Genomic DNA, 26,406 nt, shown 5'->3' with positions numbered 1-26,406 from the left:
ACTGGATGTGTTGAGATCAGATGACTATCTGCTCATGTACAGAAGGTGACGTTGTGTGCTCAAACTGCTATTTTGTCGAATTCCAGACAGTTTTGGAGGCAGACTTTTAGACACGATCAACATAACCCATCTTTTGTCAAAACAACCCAGTGTAACCCCTTTTAATCAACCTCAGCAAATGCAACACAATAACTCAACTGGGTCTGATTTATTAAGATCCTGTGTAAAGACTTTGAAACACCAAGCTCATGCAAATATATTGCGCTTTTGGTTGGCATTTGTTTAGCAAGTGACTGGCTAAGAATGATACCAATATTGCTTGAATTTACCACAGTGTAATTAATGACCCCCCTCAAGCCTCAAAGGTAATATACTATGGAGTTGGAGGACGTTTTCAGAGTGTTACAGAAAATAAATATGAAATTGGCAAAGACATAAACAACTTCTTTTTTTTTTTTTTTGAAAGTGCTGGTCACCTTCACTCTCTCTTAATATGTTTACAGATCCCTGATGAGCAACAGTATCCCAACCCTGTGACTTGGTGTTATCTAACGTGCTGGTGCTTAAAAACTAGGTGTGTGAACACACATAAACCCACACAGTCTTAAAAGAGGCAAAAAAAATTTTTTTTTTAACTAATCCTAATATTTAATTGGGAACACATCTCTGGAATTCCACATTAATGTATGCAAACGTGTTAAATCCGTATGTCCCATTAAGAAATGTTTTACACAGTTTCCTCACATGATCCAAAAAACAAGAATTTGAGGTTGTTGGCTCTAATGACTGTAAATGACTGGTGACCTTTCCAGGGTGTACACTACCTTTGCCTGTAGAAGTCTGTGACCCAGCAATAGATAAAGCAGATGGATTGATGGATGTTTAAGACCTCTTTTCCTGTGGTGTCTTGCTGATTGTGTCAGTTTACATCTCCAGGAATAGAATGTTTCTTAATTCTTATGATCTCATTGTTCAAACGATGTTTTTTTTCCCCTCTCATCTCCCTCCTCTATCTGATAGTTTAGTCTATTTGCATATACATGTGCCGGTAGGATTTCTGTGTTTGCGCACCATCTCCCCGCGCCTCAGTGCGCTATGATGTAATTTCTTAAGAGTCCTTGATCTACACATCCTCAGCAGGCGGAGTGTACTTTATCCAGAGCCCCTTGGTTTCAAATCCAAGCCCCGCCTCTCCAGCAAGCGCACCCACCTTGTCCGGCAGGCAGCGGCGGCTCGGTGCGCCAGCAGAGCGGAGGCAGGCGGGCGAAGGAGCGCAGCGCGCCGGGGAGCCGCGGAGCACAACACCGCACTCACGATCCAAGGAGGAGGAAGGATTCTTTAACAAGGGCTGGGGGGAGTCGTGATCTGCGGAAATAAAAATATAAAGGGCGGAGTGACTCTCGGGGAGATTCTGGGTGTACCGTCACCGCTGGAGGAGGATGCAGTCCGGCTCGGTGCGCCGCGCAGTCCGCCTCCGCCGCTGCTGATGCCCGCCGTGCGGCCGTGCGGGGACCGGCAGCAGCAACAGCAGGCAGGAGGAGGAGGAGGAAGAGGAGGAGGTCTACCGGGGACTACAGGGCGTCGGGGTGGCCGATGATGACGGTCAGGTCGGGATCATGGCTAACGGAACCGGTACGATCATGCTGAAGTGCGTCGTGGTGGGAGACGGCGCGGTGGGGAAGACGTGTCTCCTGATGAGCTACGCCAACGACGCCTTTCCCGAGGAGTACGTCCCCACGGTGTTTGATCATTATGCAGGTACGAGCCGCAGTTTGTCACGATTAGTTGTTTTTTTTGTTTTTTGTCTTTCCCAAATCACATGTAACTAGAGACACAGAGGAAAGGGAGTAACGCACGGGAGTAATCCTCCTCTCTCCCTCTGAAATATACTCTTCTCCAACTGCATTGCATCTGTTGCTATAATCAAAACCACTTGTTTGCCTCCCTCACAGCACAGAGGGGTGCTGTGCCCCCACCCCCTTTTCTTCCTCCCCTCAAATGGCTCTTTATCATTTTCTTTGCAGTGAGTGTCAACGTTGGAGGAAAGCAGTACTTGCTGGGACTGTATGACACAGCTGGTCAGGTAACAGTTTATTTTTTGCCCTCCCTCCTCTTCCCACCCTGGCCAGGCTCCAAGCATGCCAAGGACACACAGACTCTCTCTCTCTCTCTCTCTCTCTCTCTCTCTCTCTCTCTCTCTCTCTCTCTCTCTCTCTCTCTCTCTCTCTCCCCTTATCTCTAATCTCACACCCCCTCTTCCTTCCCCACCATGTGCTCTGGGACCAAAATGTGTCCCACTGGGGTCTTTTTGGAAAACACCCACACATTTCATACTTAGGCCAGACACTAAGCTGCAACAGGTGATGGTTTTCACGTGCATGCACGCACGCACGCACGCACGCACGCACACACACACACACACACACACACACACACACACACACACACACACACACACACACACACACACACACACACACACACACACACACAGGGTTTACTGCCAGAGTCTGGTGTGCCATGGACAGTGATGGTGGTGGTGGTAGTGAAGGGGGGGGGGATTCAATAGTTCTATTATGTGGGGGAACAGGGCTCCTATGTCCAGTAGTGATGTCACAGGTTTGTTAATAGGGCCGCTTAACACCGGGGCTTTTTCTTTTACAATGTGCCTTTCAGTGGGCGAGAGTTAGAAACTGTACTGAAAATGTGCTGGTCTGTACACACACACACACACACACACGCACACACACACACACACACACACACACACACACACACACACACACACACACACACACACACACACACACACATGCACGCACAATAATGTTTCCGCTCAGCAGAAGAACCAGAGTACACCATCACGCATGCACACACACACACACGCACACACACACACACACACACACACACACACACACACACACACACACACACACACACACACACACACACACACACACACACACACACACACACACACACACACACACACACACACACACTGTCTCACTGAGGTTTGGGAAAGGCCCAGAATAATTTGATTGGTTTTTATCACTTCAACGCTTTTAGTGTTTGGACGTTTTGGAAAGTCCTCCAGAAGAAGAAACAACTTGCTTTATATTTTTGCACTGACTGGAAGTGGGAGATTCTCATAACTTGTACTTTTACGAGAAGTGAAAGAGATGGACAAAATGTGGCTATGGCGTTACATCACAGTCTCTGTGATTCAGTTCGGCAGTGCAGCGCAGAAGTTATCATACATGACAATATGCTAAGTCAGGTCAAACGGATTTGAGTTTTAGAAAACTGGAATGAAAGACACCTGCACTTAGAATGCGGTCTTGGCTAATGGTTCAGTCCATATACCATGTACAATGTTGGGGGACAGGGATGCTTTTCATTGGCTGATACTGAAAATAGCATCATCTATGTTTTCATGGAAACGGCCATTTGGTTTGGATTACTTTTGAAAAAAGTCAAAAACAAGACCTTCTGATGAAAGCCGAAAGCTGATGTATGTAAGCCTTGGAGCAAAATACACCAAAACTATGCTACCGAGCTCCCAGCTTGTGATTTAATCCTCCTATTTCACCTTTGAACTTGACTTTGGAAATTCACTAATAAATCTACAAATGTTAGATGTCCTACATTTGCTCGTATGGACATGACAAGATTATCTAATCTGTGTTTGGAGTGATAATGTAACATAACTGAAAGCCTCTGAATCTTTAAGTAATGTAATTAAAGATATCTCACTTCATTTTATGATCTTTTGACTTTTGTCAAAGTATAAATATTTCTAGTTCCATGTTTGACTTTGGATCGATTCTGATGTTAAAATATATCGATATTCACATAGTTGGTCCATTTTCAGATCAAAAGCTTTTTAAACTCAGTTAAAAGTTCTTGCTATATTGGCGTCACTACTTCTTCTTTCCTACGTGATCGGCGAGGTGAATGTGGCTGTATAAGTGTATGAGATGAAGATTGAGACAGGACTCTGGTTATATAAAAGAAAATACTTTGAGCTCCTCCTTTTTACCACAAATCTTTAACGTTATTCAAACATTTTATGCTTTTGTACAAGTTTCAGCATATCAGTGATATCGGTTATGGTGCCATCACATATTACTATTGGACGCCAGAATGTGATCAGTACTTTTTTAATGAGTGATTACATGTTCCAAGTTTGAAGAAATGACTCCAAGCCATCTAAACATGAGAACAGAGACTTCCCTTCAGCTACAGAATATAGTGCATCCAGCCAGTTAGCATGTGGAAGGATGAAAAATGCTTGTGTGGGTATTCTTTGATGTATTTTTTTATCAAGTACAGCAATTTATTGATATTGGGTTAGCCAAGTCTGTAATCAAACATCCCCCTTCGAAAAACAATCAAGACGAAGGAGTCGCGCGTGAATAAATGTAAATGAAAACAGTGCTGATGTGTCTCTGAAGGCCCGGGGGCAAAAAGACAAACATTCCTGCTGTAGCCTCGCGCTGCACCAATAACGATGCAGTCAAATTGTGCGGAGTGAACGCCAACATAATAAATAAAGAACCTCTTCGCGACTGTTCGAGGAAGGAAACTGACTCAGCCCCCTTTTTCTAGACCCAAAGACACATGGTAGATTTTGGTGAAAGACACGTGTAGATTAGCTTCGGTTGTAGCGTCAACGTTGATGCAGCCATTCATTCTTTGTCCCGGGACCTTTGAACCCTCGCTCTCCCCAGCAAACTAAAATCATACACATCTTTAATATTCAGCAGTTAACACTTTACTCTGGACCCGGTGAAAGCTGCGAAAGGTCAGCCAGATTCAGCTGCTCTTGTCTTCTTCTTATTCATGAATGATAAATGCACGAGTCTGTGAATAGCAAATCACAGCTGCCCTTCCCACCCAAACAGCTACCTGTGGCTGCGAGAGGTTTTTTTTCTCCTCCAGACGACAGATGACAGGAGTGTTACTACTCGCCTGTGGGGAAAAAAAAGAAAGATGAACACAATCTCATTGTCTATTCTGCCGTGTTTGATACGACGTGAGAGTGAGAGAGACGAGGGTTTGTTTTTAGCTGATTCAGAGTGTCTCTGAAATGGAGAAGTCCTCCCAGATGTCTGCTGTGGGTGCCTGCCGGCCTGCCGAGAGTAGAGTTACCGCATTTGAAAATGTGGCCTCCTCCGCCCCCCGACTCGGCTGACCTCTTTATGTGGAGCGCACGGCCAGCTGGTAATGTTTATAGCTCCAGCGCCTGATCAAAGACCTGGTGCCCCAAAGAGAGGGAGGGAGAGAGAGAGAGAGAGAGAAAGAGAGAGAGAGAGAGAGAGAGAGAGAGAGACAGAGAGACAGAAAGAGGAAGGGAGAGTGACACAGACGGAGGGGGGTAGACGGAGCAGAAGGGTTGAATGGCTCCGAAAGTGGATAAAGTCAGTGCCCTCGGTTTCATTTTCCCTTCCCTTTCTCATCAGTGTAAACGTCTTCCTCCGTCGCCGCCGCCGTCCCCTCTGGCCTGTGCTACACGTGTTCTCTTGCCTTCCAGCTGTATGTAATATTCATGCTGCCGGCATGGCTGGCGCTCTCTCCCGTGCTTTATTGTTCTGTAAGGGCACCCATACCTATGCCCTGATTGCATGCACCTCCGAGCAGTTACCTTTCAAGAGCTTCATAGTCCCGAAAGTCGCTGCCGCATTTGTGCCTGTTTTTGTACGCCACGTCGAGCACCCCCACCCCCACCCCCCATCACTCTTTCTGGAGCAGCCGATTGAATTATTCCATATGGAAGGTCTGTGAAAGTCTGTCTTGCTGAATGTGACGAGGGGAGCAGAGGGTGAAGTCTTTACTTATTCATTCCTTCTCCTACTGCCGCTGCACTCAAGAAAATCCGGCATCGCTGCTCGAGGACGATCAAGAGGAAACGGGAGCGGGTTCTTAAGTGCTGCGGTGCCCGTGGAAACCCTCCAGAGACAGGAACTCTTGGAGTTTGCCACCCTTGGAGACTTGTATCCCGCTGCCCTGTTTAACCCTCCCGCCTTTGTCGTCAGGCTGTTCCTCATTTACTCAGCGCTGTCAGATGGCGTCACACTCAACTGCACATCCTGTAATCACTTTTACCACTTCACTTCACCCATTACGCCCTCGCTCTCGCCGCCGTTCGGTACAGTCTGATAAGTCCTTTTTGACTCAGCAGCTCGAAGTGGCCTAGTGACCGTGAGACGTCCCAGCGGGCGACTGGCAGCTGGGGATAGCGGTGCGGGGTGGGGTGGGATACTGCAAATGGTTTTACCCAGCTGAGCACCAGCCACCGCTCAGCTGCTCGCACAAAGAGGACCAGGGATACAACAGACATGCCTCAGCTCACCTTTTCAAACTGAGTTTACATTACTGACTGACTCGGAAAAGAACCTTTTTGGGGCCCAGGAAAAGGGAGTTCACTGATTAGTCGGTTGTTTTTTCCATCAACTTCATTCCTGTTTTTGTCATTACAAAATGGCAGCAGAGTGAAATTTGCAGACAGACTCTCAGAAAGCCCAAGGCAAAGTGCGGAAATACCAACCAGACGAAGCTGCCAAATGTCACAGGACCTCAGACCCTCCGGGGGGCCCGAGGCTGCAGGTACGCTGTGGCAATTAGCAAAACTGAAACTAAATCCCAGCTGGACTTACATTTACTTTTACTCTTAGCTGGCCTCACTGCGACCTCTCATAGTGTACAGATCTGTACACTATGAGACACACACACACACACACACACACACACACACACACACACACACACACACACACACACACACAATGAAAGCTCCCCTCTACTGTGTGGAAGTTGCAGCAATGATCCAATGACACTTATTCAAGTTCTGTCTGGTGGGATGTATAACTTATGAAAAATGGTGTGCACCTTTCATATATGAGAGCTGCGTATAATGTGCACCCCCCCCCCCCCCCCCCCCCCCCCCCCAAAAAAAAATGTCTGGCTACAGCCTTGCCTGAGTGAAATTGATTTAATGGTAAACAAAGAAGTAGAAGAAAACTATTAGCCAGTCTACGCTATGGCTGTGATTTCTGAGAAGAACATCTTGTCAACAGACCATATGATGGATGCTTTTATGAAAACAAAGTCACTAATCAGTCAAAATCCTGCCAAATTGCAAAGGATCCATATGAGCTAATATCAAAGAGGAATACACGTGTGACTCGGTGGAGCTGCTGCGTGGTGATGACTGACACCTTTCCTCTCTTTACTGACGATACTGAATAAGCATATTTTTCTGCCGCATTCGCTTTTAAAATCTCAAAAAGGAGTCAACAAGCAGCAACACACCGTGTTGCAAAGCGACTGCAGTTCTGATGCGTTTTGGTCTATTGAGAATCACACTTTAATCAAACACGAGCACAGTTGGTCTGAAGGTATACTGAGACTTGTTTCTTAATGATTCCTCTCGTTTGCACAACAGTTGGATGACAAGTACTTGGTTTTGTCTTTTTAATGAAGCAATTCCGGTGTAAGAGCAGCTGTGCGCTGATTTTTGTATTTTTTCTTTAGAAGGAGAAACAGTTGGGGAGTATAATCTGCCAACTATGCACACCAGTAATTGCAGAGTCATTATCAAACTTATGCAGATGTTGACAATCACTTCATTTATTTAAAGCTATGAAAATAACACTTTTATTTAAAACCAGACATGTATTAGAACTAAAAAGTTCTCTCGTCTTTTGTTCCCCACTTTTGCGCCACCGCTGGGTGCTCTGAAATGACGTAACACTACGTAAGCTGAGCTCACTGATGTGTTTGACTTTTGTGGTTCCTTTTTATTGGATTGAAGCCAACCTGAATGTTCCCGAAGGCTTAAAGGCTTAATAACGCCTGGACTTTGCTGTTGGTGCACTTGAACAATTAACATCCTTCTCGCTTGATTCAGTGCTGTATTTGGCCAGCTAGAAGAGTATTCTGTGCTCCTCAACCCCCCACATCCACATCGTCATGCAGTCAGAACCCGAGAAATCTTTAATTTGAACTCGGATTCTCCTGAATATCTGAGATCAGCTCACTGAAGACTGTGAATGAAGGCTTCAAAGGGCTCTAACAAATATTTAAAATGCATAAAGTAAATCTATCTATCTATCTATCTATCTATCTATCTATCTATCTATCTATCTATCTATCTATCTATCTATCTATCATATTTTAGGACAATGTTTAAAAAAGAAATTACAGATGTGTTATTTTTTTGACTGCTTTTTTCACATTTTCCTTTTTTACAGTAGTGTAAATTATAATTTTCATATTTGTGTGTTGTGTCAGGCTATGTACCACCATCATTAACAGGCATTAAAGGCGGCATTAAACTGTCCGATTTCTGAATGGACTGTGGCTAGATGCTCTCATCATGCAGGCATGAATGGATAAGAGGGGAGTGCATTAGAGCTCAGACTACGATTAGAGATCATTAATCACCATTAAAAGCCATGGGGAATTGAAACAGCCATAAAAAAACAGAGTTTTCTTTCATTTCCCAGGGTCGAATCCAGTGTGTCCAATGTCCAAATTTGCACGTCTAAGGCAGAAGTGGCGAATAGACGCAAAGTTCCTGTCAGTGCGTGGTGGTCATGTTAGACTCTGTTGATCTCGGCGGTTTATAGAACTCTGAGGAGTGCGATAGCAGGAAAGGAGAAAGATAGGACCGAGAGAGCGGTGCTGGCGGAGGGAATGACTCACCGATATCATAGCACTCATATGTCACCGAGTCAACAGAGCTCGGCGGCACAGTGGGGCTCACAGTGGCCTGAGCTGATGAAAATGTATGGCTGTGCATAGGGAGACGCGACAAGAGTGTCTCCACCATTACCACCGATCCTAATATTTACAGTGCAGCCCTGACTACCTCAGACAGTGTTGTGAAATGTGCCAGCTTCGTATTTCTGAACTGTTCAACTCACACAAATAAAATCCACACAAGGTATTTCTGCTGAAGAACCTTTTACCAGAAGCAGGACTGTGTAAACATTTCTGGACAGAGGACTGATCAAACTGTAGGAAGAGCATCCAGGGAGCAGACTTGCTGGCTGCCTCTGGACTGTAATGTGTCCGTCGTGCTTGCAGGAGAGCAGCACAACGTCGGGCCTCCTACAAGCTCCCGGCCTGTTTACAGTAAACTGCTGAGTGGCTCGCAGTGTGTCTGCGGCTCACCAGGGAGTCACTTGTGCAAGCAGAGGTCATAAATACACAGAATCGCATAAAGACATACTGTGCTTGATCTCATGTGACAGATAAAGTGTGTGTACGAGGACAGAAGAGCACATCTGTTCTTTCTCACAGAATGAAGTGAGCTGAATGAAGGTACAATAACAACTTTTTAAGACAGGTAATATGAAAGTATTCTCTTTAGGGTGTAAGAAAAAGAAATGGATCCACTTTATGTATTGCAAAAATATATTTGTCAATGATATGTCAAATTTCCCCAAAAAACTGCCAACTGGATCTATCTTTAAAGTGAAATGTTCTCTGATTCATTCATCAATTGCTTATTAGCCAGAGCTGCTAATATTGGAAGCACAACTTGACCTGACTTTCCACACTGCCACCTAGTGGCTGAATGTGGAAAGCAGCTTTTTTTAGTTTTTTTAAGTCAGCTTGTTTTCATTGGTTTAGCTGTAGAGAACCTCTCAGTGATGATTGTTATAGATATGAGATAAGGGCACAAAGATGCTTTGTGACGAACAATGATCGGACAAAAAACATCAACTAACCAATCTATTCTTGGATTTTTTTCATAATAAAAATGATATTCGAAGACTTAATAAGGCTGCCAGAGTGTGTGCCAGGGTCTGAAACAACCATTATTTAAAAATGAATCTCAGTCATCACACCAGAGACAAGGACACAAAATAGAAACTACTCTGGAAACTGGGCAAGAAGCCGGACTTACAGATTAACAAAGACGGACAGAAAGAGCGAGACCTTTCTAAATACGTTTGGAGGTATTTGGAGAACTTCTATGAAAAGCTGACATGAACTTGAATGGAGACGTCAACCACAGCATGAAACATGAACATGCAACTCTTGAAAACATAAATGTGAGCCGCATGTTACCACTGCTGCACATGGAGACATGGCATGGAACATGGAAGGAGATCTGAGAAACATAAACATGAACCTGAACCATGTAAACCAGAACACGAAATGTAAGAAACCATGAGGGAATACAACATAAACACATCAGAACATGTATAATTTGAAAAAGACTGACTGAACTGCACGGTGTAGTCAAAAGGACAGAATATAGAAGAGTCTTTTATTTACTGTGACTAAGAACAGATCCATTCATCTCCAGTCATTGACTTTAGACTTGGGGTTGGCAGTGGCACTACATTTTAACATAACTTAAAATGGCTAAAAAAGATGTGAGAATTTCATATGAAAACAGACAAGACAGTGGGGATTAATGGCTCACATCTATAGATAGATAGATAGATAGATAGATAGATAGATAGATAGATAGATAGATAGAGTACACAGTTTCTGCAGCTAATTATAGATGTTTTCTTTCATCCCAACATTATGATCTGCCGCTGTATTTAATCACCATGAGAGGATTGGTAATCAATCACCCGCTGAGCCGAATCAGTCAGACCCTGGTTATTAATGTTGTTTCAAGATGACACTTCAATCAGCTACCAGGCTTATTAGATACGTGGCCTTTGCTGTGTCATGTTAGGCCAAACCTCTTTTTATGGATTCTAATATGCTCTATATTAGTTTAATAAGCAGGCCATTGTAAAATGTATCAATGTACAGTATTAAGCTGTTCTGCCATTTGTGAGGCTGGTTGTAATTTCACACAGGGCGTGGCCAAATAAGTAGAAAACGCTGCTGCAGTGCAAAGGGAATCTGTTCTGGTGTTTAACGTGGGGTTGTCGCTCTCCGTTCACCTGTTCCTCATTGTCCTTTGAGTTCACTCTACGTCTTCCTCTCTCTGTTTTCTTTTATTCACTGTATCAGGAGGGTTTTTTTTGTATCTTCTCCCAGTTTGTTTTTCTCAGCTGTCCGTAACGCTCTTTGGTTTGCTGAACCTCCTTTGGTTTTGTCCCATTCTGGTCATTTGAATTGGATATTTGTCTATCTGATGATTTAATCAGGGTGGCACCTGATAGATCCCACTTAAAGTAGGAGGGGAGGTTCTCCAAACAACCTGAGTCACAAACAATGGCATTCAAGACTGTTCCTGTGAATGCAAATGCCCATTTATTTGTGCATTTTTCTTATTTGTTGAAATCCAAATGAAAAATGATTAGTAAACAAACATAATCAGACAGTATTGTTTCCACTGTGAATGAATTTATTATTATTGTTATTGTTATTGTACATCTACTCATGCATGACGAGGGGAACTATTTACGCCGGACGTGTGAGTTTTTTTTTCCATTTCGATGGAGTCAAAGGTGTTTTCCAAAAGTTCCACCTGGGGAGCTGTTTTTTTAAAAAGTATCTCTGAGAGCATCTCTGTCTTTGTGGTGAAAAACGCTAAAATGCTGAACAATGCTGACGTCATGGCTCCCTGAATCCACATGTCATAGCCCTCCGAACAACACAACGATTAATGAGTCATGTTCATGCTCAGCTTGCTAATGAATTTCACAGCAAAGTTTCATATTCTCTTGTGTGATGAAACACAAAAGATCTTTGTTGTCGAGCCACACAATGAAGTCTTTTCTCCTTTGCAAGTTGATCATTTCCATTGTCTGGAGTTTGACGTGTCGGCTTCATGTCTTCTTCTCTGTTTTTGGTGTGTGTCCATATTTCTGTGGTGGCGTTACAGCTGGTATAAATACTTATTTAGACATATCTTGGTTCATGTGCTCATGAAAGACTTTAAAGAACGCACGATCAAAGCAGCAACGGCAAGGACTCAATGACTTCGCTTCTTTTAATAGATGAAGACGGTAACACTCGCGTCCGACAACGCAGCTCGGTGGCATTTTTTCATCGGAGGCTCCCAGCCTCCTGGGGTTTGTTCACAGTTGGCAGATATGATCCAATTATTCTGGAGTGATTGCTGCCTTCCTTGTGCTTCATTTGAACAAGTTTACGATCCGTAATTTGGTACCTTGAGGACAGAGACAAAACCTCAGTGCCGTCCGTTGTGGCCCCACATGAACCGAAGTCATAAAACAAAGACAGGATATTAACAACATATCTGGGATTGCTGGAACCGCCTTTGTCTTGCCATGTATCTTTGTTAGGACCAGTTTCAAAAGGAACTTCTGCTGTTTGGACTCCTTCATAAATTGTTTGAGGGTCTTCAGATGGAGTCAAGGGAAGCTGACATATTGCTTCCTCTATAATCAACACAATCCTTCTAAAGTGCATCCAAAAGCTTTTTGATCAGTTCTTAATAAGTATAAACTTTTCCTTTTCTTCTTCTTTTTTATTTGTTCTTATTTTTGGCCATCTGATAATAAATTCAACATTATCTTGACACTGTTGCTGGAGGCACCAAGTTTCAGGTATTGAAAACCAAACACAAGACTTAAGCAGTCGACCTTCAAGTCGAAAGCCGGTAGAGCTGTGATACGAAATGAGCTCAGTCAGAAGTGCTGTGAATATTCGGGAGTGATTGGTTCCAGAGTCTGGGAGCAGCGACAGTGAATCCAGTTTATCTGTCGACGTTTGGAAAACCAGCATCAGCTGATGTGATGACTGCAGCACCTTGTTGCGTTCACGTAAAGTTAACGTTTAGGATAAGCGAAGGGCGCCAACACCACAAATTGCTTTAATAACAAACAGTACGGGCGTCAAATGTATTCTGAAATGAACTGGGAGCCAACGGAGAGAGTGGAGGACAGCAGTAATATGTTCAGATGAAATAGCAAAGCGAGGGTGTCTAGAAGTGTAAATAAGTCAATCGAAGAATCTCTGTTTTTCTTGTTATTTTGTAAGTAACTTAAGTTCATTTTCGAATCTGTTGATGTGAGGCTTAACCTCGTGGTATGTGGAAGTATTTCCCAAATGTAATCAGATTAATTACCAGGAAGTCCAAGTTCTTCTCCTGTAATAGTACTCCAGCTTTTATAGACATCTACGATAACAGGATGCATTGTTATTGTCGGGCCAGCTGGCATTTGCTTCTAAACAATGACCCAAAAAATCTGAGCATGTCAGCAGGCAGCTCTTATAAAGCTGCAAATGCACCCCTGTTAATGTGGATCATTGGATAAGTTCCGAATTAATGATGATAATAATGCAGTAATGTCAACTCTGTTGATAGTTCCATTATATTGACTTACCCACTACTTTGAAAGATATTATGCCCAACAAGAATAACCAAGGTAAATGTTGAATATTTCCTCAGTAATTCACTTCTTTTTTTTTTTTTGACTGGGTCAATCTTTGGAAGCTGATCCTTTCACTCGGTCGTCCAGTTCTAGCATCATATTGTGACAACGTCTCGACTCTTGTGGTACAATGATCAGAACATAAGTGTGAAAACATCTGAGTGATCCACGACTGGAATGTGTAACTTCCCACTTGATGATGATGATGATGATGATGATGATGATGATGGTAGACTGAAAGAACAGTATTTCCGGGTGGTCCGTCCATCTGCTCACCTCGCTGTCGTTAACACGATATCTCCGAAAGGCTTAGAAGGGATTTAATCAAATTTGATGCATATAGAGATGAAGTGAGTAAATCCTGGTTGCCATATTTCAAAGCGGTGGTGATGCCCTCTTGCGGGCCTGATTCTCAAGACTGCAGTTTATCAAGAACTCCACAACGGACCGGTTAGAGGTTAGGTTAACATTACGGTTGGGACGACTAGTCGACGAGTCCGCTAATCTAATTTCCATGATTTTTCCAGAATTTTAAGTGAAGCAATTAACAAAAATGGCTTCTTTACTAGTCCCATGTTTGTTTTACAGAGAGAAGTTAATGGATGTCTTTTCCACGGCTGGAATCACTGTAGCCAAACACAGAGCACATCTGGATTCAGATACAGTGGGTGAACAACTGTTCTTACGCAGAAAGGAAAAGAGAAAAAGACATACAGGATAGAGTGTAGAGAATGAATGATCAAGCAGGAAACAACACAATCGAGCACTGCCTTCACTAAAGCGCTTTTTGAATAAATGTCCTGCATGATGTCTAGTAGTACCACAAACTTATATTTCACTGTGTTAGTACTATGTTCTCTTGTTGCAGATTTTGCGGTTTTGTTCCTTTAATAATGTCAGTTTTTGAGCTTCACTGCTTAAATTTGAACTTTGTTATTAACAATCAGAACTAGTCAACAACTAACTGTACTGGACTAGTCGACTAATGGTTTTTCAGTCGTCGTCTCAACCCTGGTTAAGATCACCACGAATGCTTGAATGTATTGTGCTCGTGCTCAGAGGCAACGACGGTAACCTCTGGAAAGACCCTTCTGAAGTCATTATGCTGTGCGGTAAAAACCTGGCAGCAGACAGACGCGTCGCCGGTTGGTTGCGGTCACGGCGGCGAGCTGTTTGTGCGGGCGTTCCCGGCTCACGTCGGACTGCGCAGCTGAAAACAGATGCATGTCGCGCGACGTTTGCATATCGTCCTCGCCGTTTGTCTCGGTTGCTCGGAGCACCAGATGGTTTGCATACATAATTGAATTTACCGCGTCAGGGAGTTCAGATAGTGTCAGGTAAACTGTCTGTCATTACTTAACCAACAGCTCTGTAAAAAAACAGTCAATCGTCCCACCTGACTCTCGGAGAGTTATGGGAAATTTCTGCGTGAGCCAAGCCTGAGAAAAATCTACTCATTTGGAAGTAAGAGGATGAGAAACTCATACATTTTTGAATGATATCTACTTGACCGACTCCAGTGAGGCGTAGTTGACTTGCCCTGCAGTATATAATTTGCAATATGTCAATTGTTAAAGAATGACAGAGCTGCAATAAAGTGTTCAGCCCTAAAGAAAAAACCAACACGACAAAAGACAAAGAGCACAAGTACGTGGAAGAACAAATCAACATCATACACTTCATGTTTGTCTCTATGTTATAACACGATCACAAACACTCAACGAGCTCATCAAAGTTCACATATGCGGCCCGAAATGACACTGATGCCATTTGATTCTCTCACTCCGCTCATTTCCCGATTCTTTCTTCTGTGAACTGATAACATGAGAAAGACGTGTCGGTGGAGCTGCAGCAAGTGTGATGAAACTGGACTGTGTGTTCGTGACAGAGTTGGACTGAGCGAAGGCATCAAGAGGAGTGACTCTGCACGTGCCAACGCTCCGCTGTCCCATCGCCGCCGTCTCCAGCACAGTCGCACTCTGCGTCCAACTTGCTCTGATTTGACAAAACACGAATTTTCCAAGACAGGAAATGAGAACTGAATGCGTGTGTGTTGGTCTGGTTGAGTCATGTCTAATTACTGGAGATCCATTGATTCACCGCGTCTTGTTGCCAGCAGCGGAGCGCCATGTGCTGTCAGCGGCAGAGCAGCGATCGCTCATGAATATTCATACGCCTGCAAGTCGGACACTCTTGTCGCAAAGGGTTTATCTTTGGCGAGGACAAGGGAGCGTCGGCTCGGGCGTACAAAGGGCAGTCTCGCGTCGGTGAATTAGCCGTTCACGCCGCCGCCAATATCGGAGATGGCAGCGTGTCGGGTTTTCACCGTCCTGTGGCGACGACTTGTGCTCAGCTCGTATTAAAGGAATGGAAATGTGAAATAATCCCGAACTGTTTCAGTCTGAAAGGGCAAAACTCAGAAAGAAGTTATTTCTCCACGGAAGCGCTAAGAAACTACCACAGCTCACTGAACTTTAGCTTTCCTGTGAAGATGCAAAGGTCTCGACATTCTTAGCACATTTTTCCTGCTGGAATTATTGATGAGTGATAATTTCCCAGATGTTAAAAATTACAAATGAATCATGTCTGCTCCTCTGACACTGAACGATAACCGCTGCTCCTCCCACCAGGAGGACTATGACCGCCTGAGGCCGTTGTCCTACCCCATGACCGATGTCTTCCTCATCTGCTTCTCCGTGGTCAACCCGGCCAGTTTCCAGAATGTGCGAGAGGAGTGGGTGCCCGAGCTGCAGGAGTACGCGCCCAGTGTCCCCTACCTGCTGATTGGAACCCAGGTCAGTCCCTGAAGGAGGGTACATTCACGTCAATAGATAATCCCATGCGTTGCAGACCCCCACAAAGTCAGAAGAACACAGAAGACTGAAATGTATATTCATTTCTTTTGCTTACACTCCGTAAACTCCATTTTCACTGTAGATCAAGTTTCAGTTTGGACAAAATATCAGTTTCCGGTAGCAGACGTCACAAAACGTGAGGTATAGACCAGATTTTTTTTTGTAGATCGGGAATATTCATGGCTGATTTTTATTGAAAGATTTATTGAAAGGTTTTAGTTTGTAACTCGGCTTTGCCAACTTGCCCAACCCTCATGTATAGTCCGCCTTTTGCATTTGATGAAGGGTTATATCTATTTTTTAACACACCATACGGTTATTGTGGTGAGAACCATTTCTTCATCCTGCTCACCATGACTTGCATTATATCCCCTTTAGACATGGGGTAACATTAGCATTAGCATTTTATGTTAAATGTTTACTTGTCTCTGCAAGCTTTCTGATCAAATAAGCAGTTTTTTTTATCCAGTTCCCACCAAACAGGAGGCCGTTAAAGTTCTGGTTCTTTCAGGAATTTAAGCCATTTAAAACTTCTTTTTTTTTTTGGTATATTTAGCTAACTAAGAGCCCTGTTTACACTGCAACAGTTTCAAATGAGAACGCAAAACTTTACACAGCAAAGGGGTTCAGAGACACCGAAAATGTAACTTTTTGAAAACGGCTCCCAAAGTGAAACTTTTCAAAAACACTCTGTCACTGTGTAGACGTCTGAAAAGCTGCTACTGCGCATGCGCACCATGCCCGTTGTAAAGAGTTCCAAAATAGAGATGGACAATAACAACAATGGCGGCCTTCAGGGGGGCTTTTTTTTGCCGTTTTAACTGATTAACATTTTAGTCATTTAGCAAATTTTTGCTGTTTTGTTCAATTTGGATGTTCTTACAGTTTTGCCCCCTGGAGTAGTGTTTAAGCCGCTGCTGTAATCATTCCAGCTGTATGGTATTGTTGTTTTTAGTCATTTTAGGTATTTTACCTTTTTTGGGCCATTTCAGCTGTTTTTACTTTTTTAATCTGAGTCACATTTTTCTCCTCATGCTGCAAGATTAGAGTCAATTTAATAGATTGTCTTTTGTGACACATAGACATGCTGAAGGTTACAGACTCATGGGCTTGATTATTTCTTGAAATTTGCTCTCTTGAACCTTGACCAAAGAGAGACGAAAGCCGTTTCAGGTTTCAGGTGAAAACCCATTGTTTTTGTGTTTTCATTTTGCAAAAGTTTTGCGTTCACACAGCAACATTTTAAATATGATGTCTCTTTACACGGAAACGGCAGAAACACTGAAAACTATGTCGTCAGCATGTTGGGCCACGAGTTGGCACTGTTGTTTGTTTTTGTAAACACGTGTGCAGAGAACAATACGGCATAAACATTTAACAACGGAGAGTACACAGACATTTGTAAAGGCAGGCGACCGAGTTGGACTGCTGATTATGGATGACTGTAAACTCTGAAATTCCGAGCCAGAGCATTTCCAGAAAGTGTCATTTTTGCCCGTTTTACCCGGCGACGGGCATTTTTGAGAAGTTCCACCTTCGCAGCCGCCTTTTGATTTATTGATTTAATGCAGATTTATGATTACATTTAGAAAAACCAGTCAGGCTGGTCTGGCTCTTTTAGAATGAGTTTTTCTCAATACTGGAGTCTTTTCTGCTCTGAAGATTATCCTTAAATCAGAAAGAAAGAATCAGAAAGAAGTAGCAAAGCTAAAGCGAGGCTTATCTTTTCTCTTACAGATGCATTATTATCAAAGGCAGACCAACATTAAGAGATGATATTAGCATATTTCAAAGTCCTGAACACACACGGCCAGCACGATGTGTCCTAATAAAATTTACTGTAGACTTGTGGGCAATTTTTTTCCCCTTCCTCTTCTCGCTTCAATTTTTTTTTTTATTCGGCTGGTGTTCCCTGGCAACCAAATGCCAGCGCAGCCAAGGCCCAGTGGTGATGAGGAGGATGGAGTGGGAGTCCGATTTATCTCATGTCAGCTGATGTTTACTGCTGGGGTGTTTTCTTTTTTTTTTTTTTTAATCATTTCATGTCATAACTCAGTCGCTGCTGTTTGCCTGAATGCGTATGTGTGACACGGCAAGCAATGAAGGCTGCTACCCGCTTGTAACATTCAGCAGGTGTGTGTGTGCATGTGCGTGCCTGTGTGTGTGTGCGTGTGTGTGTCTACAAGAGGAGCGAGGAACCATGTGGTTAGCTGTGAAATCTCTTTACACAAGAGCAGGAAGTGTGGGTCAACATGGCCGTGGTTCAAATTAGGAAATCACAGTGTCAGTTATGCAGTTCAAGATGTTTGACACAACACTTTCAGAAGCTGAGGAAAAACTGCAAAACACCTGATTTGATGTCACTAAGAAACTATTTAAAGCCATATAACAACCACAATGCCATAAACTATGACAGTTTTGGACAGCCACAGTTCAAACAAGGTTGATAAATGTCTCTAGAAGCAGGATGCAATGACAAGCAGCATTCATGAACCCATCATTTAGCCACATGAGGTATCGTAAGATGAACGTAACAGATTTGACCATTTTTATCCTTTAGATTCCCTTTCTGTCACTGCTGGCAGGGTTTGGCCTCCATATTTCTATGAGTGTCAAACACATTGCCTATGAGTCAAACCTGACGCTCCAGAGGATCCAGTCTGGCCTGTGGGAAGTCATTTACTGTCCTTTATTTAAAGAGTAACATCTTTTTCCTATCTATGTACTGTGGATTGCCAAGTGATCAGCCATAACATTATGACCGCTTGAATAAATACTGTCACATGGACTATGTAATCATTATGGCACATGTTGATGTGTTGAAGCAGAAAAATGTGAAAGCATAAGGACTTGAGCAACTTTGACACAAGTGAAACTGTGAAGGCTGAACAACTGGGTCGGAACATCTCTGGAACTGCAGCTGTTGTGGGGGTTGCCCAGGGTCAGTGTCTTCTGCTGGTGGAAACTGCATGCACATGTGATGAAGAAAACAAGAAAAATACACATTCAAATGATATCTTATATAAAGTATGGGCAAAAGAAAGAGCACTTATATTCAGTAGAACAAATGTCAAAGCACAAAAACATCAACATCATCTACGTACATAGATGTCTGTATTAGAATCCTACCATTTATCACAGTTTCACTAGTGGAATTTAAGAGCTTAAATAAATCTGATCCAATTCCAGGAGGCCTCTGAGAAAATGTGCCTTTTTTTTTCTCTTTTTTTTCAGATTGATCTTCGTGACGACCCCAAGACCATTGCCAAACTAAATGACATGAAGGAGAAGCCCATTGCCACAGAGCAAGGGCAGAAACTGGCGAAGGAGGTTTGTGTTTTTTGTCGCTGAAACAAAGCAACACTGCTGCGAGCTGGAGAAGCTTCTATTTTCACTCTGGACAATGTAGACTTGAGCTGTCAGGCCCACTTAGACTTTTGTGTGCTGAACTGACGCTGGAATGTCTCGCAGGAATGTAATTTCTTCACTGAAATGCCAGGAATCGGACCTTTGTGCGCGCTTGAATAAATCTAGGAATACACTCTGAGTGAGGGTCGGAGTCCAGCTGGAGTCCGAGGGATGTAGACACAAAATGTGGCCAGTGATTAATAGCTGTTGTCACACAGAAAGGAAGAAAAAAAGTCATCCTTTCTCTAAATTACACTCTGGGGTCAGTGAATTGTTGATATCCATGCAGTTTTGGCAGCGTGAGATCAGAATTAGAAAGTTCTTGTTTGGTGAAGTTTCACGACCCAACGAGGATCCATTGGAGATAATTCAGGAAAATGAGTGCCATTAGAACTATTTTCCTCCGGTGGAACAGCATGTATTATTACCTAGTGTTCCTTTCGTAGATTATCTCACTTCTGTAAGCCATGTCCATGTTAAAAAAATGTCATGAATGGTTTCAATGAGTGATTTGTCAGAGGTTACACCTCATGGTGCAAACAGAAATACCCTCCCCCAAGAATAAAAGCAGTAGTAGTGTATAGAAAGAATATTGTTGTAACGGCCCTTCTGGCATTGAGTAGTCAGGATACCAGGAGTTCACTTCCAATGCTGTGATGCAGTCAATCTTTTATCGACAATTTCAGGCCACGTTTACCAGGGCTGTGTGTTATTAAGTTATCATGTGCTACGCAATAATGTCGAATGGCCAAATCTGTTGACAAGCAGATCCTGAACACATATAGCATATAAATTAATGCCATTCAGTCAGTCTTTTCCAGCATGAATTTTACACATGATCATGATAAATTTGCAGCATATTTTGCAGTTTTGTTGTTGACAGTGAAAACGGAATAAACGGACTGATTCGTCTTTCTCGTCAGATTGGCGCTTGTTGCTACGTTGAATGTTCGGCGTTGACCCAGAAGGGCCTGAAGACGGTGTTTGACGAGGCCATCATCGCCATCCTGGCCCCCAAGCGAAAGAAGGGATCTCTGAAGAGGAGACTGGGGCCCCGCTGCATCAACTGCTGTCTGATTACGTGATGCACAAACCCCCCTCCCCTCCCCCCGCGCAGGGGGTCACTGAGCACATCAAACCACCAAAACCAAAACTGGACTGGAGGCGAAACGTGGGGCAAAAGAAAAAAGATGCACAGCTGGCCTAAAGAGAGGACGAAACAAGAGCTACTTTTTACCCTGCGCAGCTCTTGAAAGGCCACAACTCTTCTTGCTGTCCGGCTCCAGCAACTCAAAGATGCAGTTTACTACCAAAGGAGCACAAAAGCCCAAGTCAGTCTCTTCTTCTGATAGACTTTTGCCTCAAAAGTACCTTCTTTTATAACCATTTTTAATCTTTTTTTGTTTTTTTCCCCCTGTACGATGTTGCTGTATGCTGTCATACAAAAAAAACGTTTCAGTTTGAAGAGAAATTTTAAAGAGTTCATAGTATTTCTATGGTTTTTGGATAACAGATGATCAATTTGAATCGCTCGCTCTCAGATCACGTGAAGAGAGAACAAAACGCCGCAGCTGATGAACAACGAGAGGCGGACTTCAGTGACACTGTGATAAGGGACCCGGTTTGTCTCTTCAAAAAAAAAAAAAGACTTGATCCCAAAATGTCCGTCTCTCAGATTTTCATCGTTTGAAGACCTGAAAAAGAAACCGAGACTCGACAGTAGTGAATTGTCTCTGGGACAACAACTTTTTGGACCTAGAAATGTATCATTTTTTTAGGCAGGGGTGTCAAACATACAGCTCGCAGGCTAAAACTCAGCCCGAAAGAAGATCCATTGTGGATCGCACTGTTTCAGTCAAAGAAGTGGACAAAGCACTACTCGAGCTGAAAGATGAGCTGGAAAAGCTGGATTACTTTTTCATAACAAAGGAGCATTGGCATCACAGACATAAGAAATTGTCCAACACCGGCCTAAACAAAACAACTCCGGCAAAGAGGATTTCAGATCTTTCAGCTCATTTGGAACAAACAAACTAATTTACTGAGATTGTGCATACAGCCTGTTTCAATTATACAAATACATTGGGCATTCGGTTTGCATGAGTGGAATCACACACGAACAGGAATATTTCAATGAGGGCTGGAGAACAAGCTGATAGAAGCACAAAGATGTGTGGAGTTGGTGGAACTTATCAAAAACCAATTAGACACCAAATAAGAATTTGAAGCACAACACAGAAATTACCTTTTGATAACAACAGTAGCATCTCTGCTGAAGGCTGAGACCTTTTGTACACGGCAAGAACTGACTCAGTCGACACGAATTACATTGCATGCTGTATGTTAATCCATTAGGATAAACTCCTCTCCCGTGATCTGCAATGTCCTATATTCATGAAAACAAACTATATGGGCAGTGCGCTGTTTTGCATATCTCTCAGACGCAATCCTCAGTTTGTCCCTATAGCAGATGAGCTGAAACACAAGTTTATGCACAATATTAGGACAATGTTTTAAAGAAAGAAAACTCAATTTGTTCAGGTTATGTGAAGATATTTGATCAAATGTCGACTTTTTCCACATTTGTAGTACATTTTTCATAGTTTCAGATGCTGCTGTTGTTGAGAATGAATCGGACCGTAAATGGCCTCTGGTCTGAAATGAGTTTGACACCCCTGTTATAAAGTCTTGTTTTCTTGCCTTATGGAAACTCCATTATTTTATGATGTGGCATGCCAAAACATATTGTAAGTTAATATGGGAGGCTGATTCCTTCATCAAGAATGGAAGAGGATTATTATCCTTTTTAAAAAACAAAACAAAACAAAAAAACAACAACTATATTATCTAGAGTTTATCATTATTCTATATCTTTCAAAGAAGATCATCTATTCTGTGCAGATAGCATTTTGCCAGCTGATGAATTACTTTCGTTTATATTTTAGTTACTCTGCATTAATGTGTTACCCTTTTATCGCCTTTAAGAAGGTTGTGAAGAGAGAAGAAGAAGGATCTCATTTTAGAAATGAAACTCGGTCCTATCAGTGCCCAAAGACTCAAAACGCACACACTTTCATCTGAATCAGGTGGCTAAGACGACCCGATACTGTACGAGTAATGCACAACGTGAAGCGGAGGCTGCTTCATTATCGCAGCACAACAAAGCACATTCCTCTGCTTTCAGACGCCGAACCCCGTCCCAGAGAGAAGCCGACCGGAGCACAGAAGATGAGACGGGAGCCATGTTCAGTTCGAGCACAGCGCACCGTCGGGCTTCATCGCGTCTCTAAAAATCCCCTTGGAAAGTTTCCTTAAACTTCCTGCGAGGGAGTAGATCTGAACTGTTTGGGAAAAAGTAAAAGATGGGGTTGCACCAGCTCTTCATAAGTTGTAGACAAAGTTGTCAAATTTATTCATCAGCAAAACAATAAAATGCCTGTTCCATGTACGGTTTATTATATATGATTATATAAAGTTTCAATACGGATAGTGCTTATAACCAAATGTCATCCCAATGAAATGCTGCAGAAAAGCACAGGCATGTTAGCATTTTAGCACATTTGCTTTTTTTTTAATGTTGTTTTGGTGGGATGTCTGAAATCCTAACTTTCCCCTTTCATCTTTTGCCGTGCGTCATATGCGTAAATTAGTCTTGGGTATGGGGAACACAGCTTCAAATTTGTTCTACGCCACACGTTGTAATGGTTGCAAAAGGGGAAGGCTTTTTCTTCCTCTTTTGAGAGAAATTAGGCCATTAAACAGGTTCCAGCACACCTTCAGTCTTGACTGTACTCGTGCTACTAAAAACTATCCCAACTCAAACTTTGAGACCGATACGATCAGAACTTTTCACGCTTTGAGAAAAAAAGCTGTAAAAAAGCTGAGGCTGTTTCATTTTAGCAGTTCTTTTATGCTTAGCACTTGTATTTAGTCTTCTAAAATCATAAAAAGCAATGTTTCCTTGTTGAGATTTACTTTTTGATCAAATGTCCCTGATTTAATCTTTTGAGGGGATGAACACAGTGGTGCAGACTTTCCTGCTGGCTTACAAATTACGTCATCATAGCGACATGTTAAATGGTAAAAATTACTCAGCATCTGAAAGTGTCAGATTCAGCGGTTGTGTTACACGTCTTAATGCTCCGATGACGTTCTAGAGAAACTAAAGTGTGTGAGAATGAGTTTCATGCTTTTCAGTCTCATGCTTTTGCATGTAAGCTGGTTTTACCGTTTTAATTTGCCCCAACTACAATTTCTTTGTGTGTTTTAACAAAAAAATATTATTTTTATCATGATTTCTTGATAAGATTAAAAGGAAAACGTGATGTTAGTAAAGGTTCAATTGACCCCCAGATTGTTCTTGCTGCTGCGCTGGTATACATGCCAACCTTTTCAGGTGACAACATAAGACTTTGGTTGTATTTTGGGTGTCCGTTTACATGACAGCGGCGCTCTGATCTACTGAAAAGGCAACTTTTTGAAAACATCTCCTGTGGTGTGAATCGTTGAAAGTGCTGCGACTCAGTCGCCGTGGAAATGGGGAAAAGATGCAATTGTGCAGAATGTGTGTGTGGTTTCATTACAGAAACAAACAATAGCACCCACTAGTGGCCCAAAATGAAAACAACATCGTTTTCAGCATTTCTGCTGTTTCTGTGTAATTGGAGATCATTTTTAAAGATTAAAACTAACTTAATAAGGTACTCTTAATCATAAAATGCCAGTTAGTCGTCGATTTACGAACAGCTGGTGCAACCAAAACAAAAGTCAACTTTAAATCCAAATGATCGAGGGAGTTAAAATGTATGAAAAGTTTGATCACCGCCATGTGTTTTTATTTGGTCTCATAGGAACTCAAAGGTGCACATTCATTCATTCACATCTTAAATATTAACTGAGATGATATGTAAAGTGTATCCAGGATTAGAGAATAGTTGAAATACCTTTGAGCCCCGAAAGCAAGTGTATGCAACAAAAGGTTTGAAGTCTCCATGTCTAAAGTAGGTGCTGTAGGTAATACCTTGAGGTTGTAACTGGACTTTTCTTGCAAGCCAAACATCCAGAATATCAGCTCTACTTGTTTGTATGCATTTGTTATTGGCTTTTTCTAACTTTTTTTTTATTTAAGGAAAAACAAAAGAAAAGAAATGAAGTTGCTAATCAAAGGTGCCAAGTCTTGCTGTTCCTTTTCTGTTCACAGTCAGATATGATTAAAGCTTTAATGTAAAAGGTGCTCTTCCTCTTAGTCCCAGCCTGCTGTTGTACAATTTGTCTTTGTGAGCAGCAGAGACGACTGCAGGGCGAGCAGCCTTCTCTCTTGGACAGTGATTTGCTCGCTTACTGTTTGTGTGAAGGTCCGCCCTCAGGATCCGGCACCTGAAGTGCCACAGCCATCAATGCATTCTCCCATTGACTGCTCCTCTCTTCTCAATAAATGTGTTTACTGTGTTAATAAGCCGGCTTGAGGGGTTTAACTTGGGGAGCGGCGGACGCATTTATAAAATTAACTTTTCCTGTGTTTATTCCTGGAAATGAGAGCGTTCATGTGCGTAATGGCCCAGGCCTCACTGGGATGACTTCATAAGCAGGTCAGTGGAATTAAAATCGAAAGCGTTCTGACTCGATCTCTGGAGCGTGAGCGCCACTTGGTGGGTAAAGTTTTGTTGCAATACTTTAAATTCAACTCTGCTTCACAACTACTTAATACACCAAATCCAGTGGAAACTTATCAAATTGCTTGTAAGATCTTTCTTTCTTTCTTGAATGCATTACATGCAAGCCAAATGGATCATTTATGCAGCAACATGTAATTAAGCAAAAAGGATTGTATATTTGCTGTTCAATCTCCACAAAGGGTCATCCAGCAAGAGTTCTGTTAGGATAATTCCTGTAATTCCATCTTCTTTTTAGGTAAGTGAGAGTGACTGTGCACTGGAACCATGAAGAGCCACCGCGCCTGCCTGTGTGTTCTGAAAGGACTACTTCAGTCATAAAAAGCAGTGATTAAACCTGGCTTCCACACATTAAAATGCTTCTCACGTGCTCTTTCACAACAAGACCACGAATACCACTAACAGAATTAAAGAAGAGGTAAAAGCAAAACACACCTTGAATGAGAAAGGACCTCTTACCCTGGCGGGTCAATGCATATGCCAAAGAACCCGGTCGTACACTTCCATCAATGCATTGGAGAATTCTGATGCCGCTCAAATGAACGACTTTCATACTAAACCCCATCGCTCCTAAGAAGAGCAAAGAACATTCAGAACGCTCTTGAGCTAATCTGACCATCTTGTGCACGTTTGACACAATTCCTGTTCTGCTGATCATTTCCAACCCAGTTTGGATCGGCCTTGTTTTCTCTTGCCCTGCGGGTTCCAACATAGCGCTGGTCTTGATACACAGTCCTGGGGTTTCCTGAGCGTGTGCTCGATGCACTTCCTTCTGCAGATTTGGAGTGCCATTCTTTCCTGGTTGGTATTCTCCCATAGGTTTTCATTATGGATTACCAAAGGCCATCGGAACTCAAGGATGGACCGCAGGCAGCGGTTCACAAACATCTGGACCTTGTCTGTCTACAATGACGTACGAGAGGTTAAACCCCTGTACTTCTGTCCCACGAACATGGTTTCTGTACAACGTAAATTAGCTGTCGTCCTCTTTCCAGTATCTTGAAACTGGCGCACATCTTCTGATCCAATCCTCTTTAGAATCAGGGACCCCCATCCTTATTTTCCTTTTATTCTCCCATCTCAGTGTTGAACAATACTCTTTCCTGCTGTACTCGGAAAAAACAAGACAAAATGTGAAAGTTA

The 26,406-nt window shown here is 42.7% G+C and overlaps 1 protein-coding gene across 1 annotated transcript; it reads left to right on the top strand.

The window, feature by feature from the left end:
• The first annotated feature begins 1,220 nt into the window (after positions 1-1,220).
• Positions 1,221-25,610, top strand: rhoq (ras homolog family member Q). Its single transcript, XM_080481471.1, has 5 exons — positions 1,221-1,758; positions 2,025-2,083; positions 15,959-16,123; positions 19,418-19,513; positions 20,515-25,610. Exons 1-5 carry the CDS (start codon positions 1,617-1,619, stop codon positions 20,674-20,676), a joined length of 624 nt encoding a protein of 207 aa, XP_080337597.1. The 5' UTR covers positions 1,221-1,616; the 3' UTR covers positions 20,677-25,610.
• Positions 25,611-26,406: the final 796 nt, after the last annotated feature.

The sequence above is a fragment of the Lipophrys pholis genome (assembly GCF_963383615.2).
Source record: "Lipophrys pholis genome assembly, chromosome: 15".
Classification (NCBI taxonomy): domain Eukaryota; kingdom Metazoa; phylum Chordata; class Actinopteri; order Blenniiformes; family Blenniidae; genus Lipophrys; species Lipophrys pholis.
This window is presented reverse-complemented; position numbering and strand designations above follow the sequence as displayed.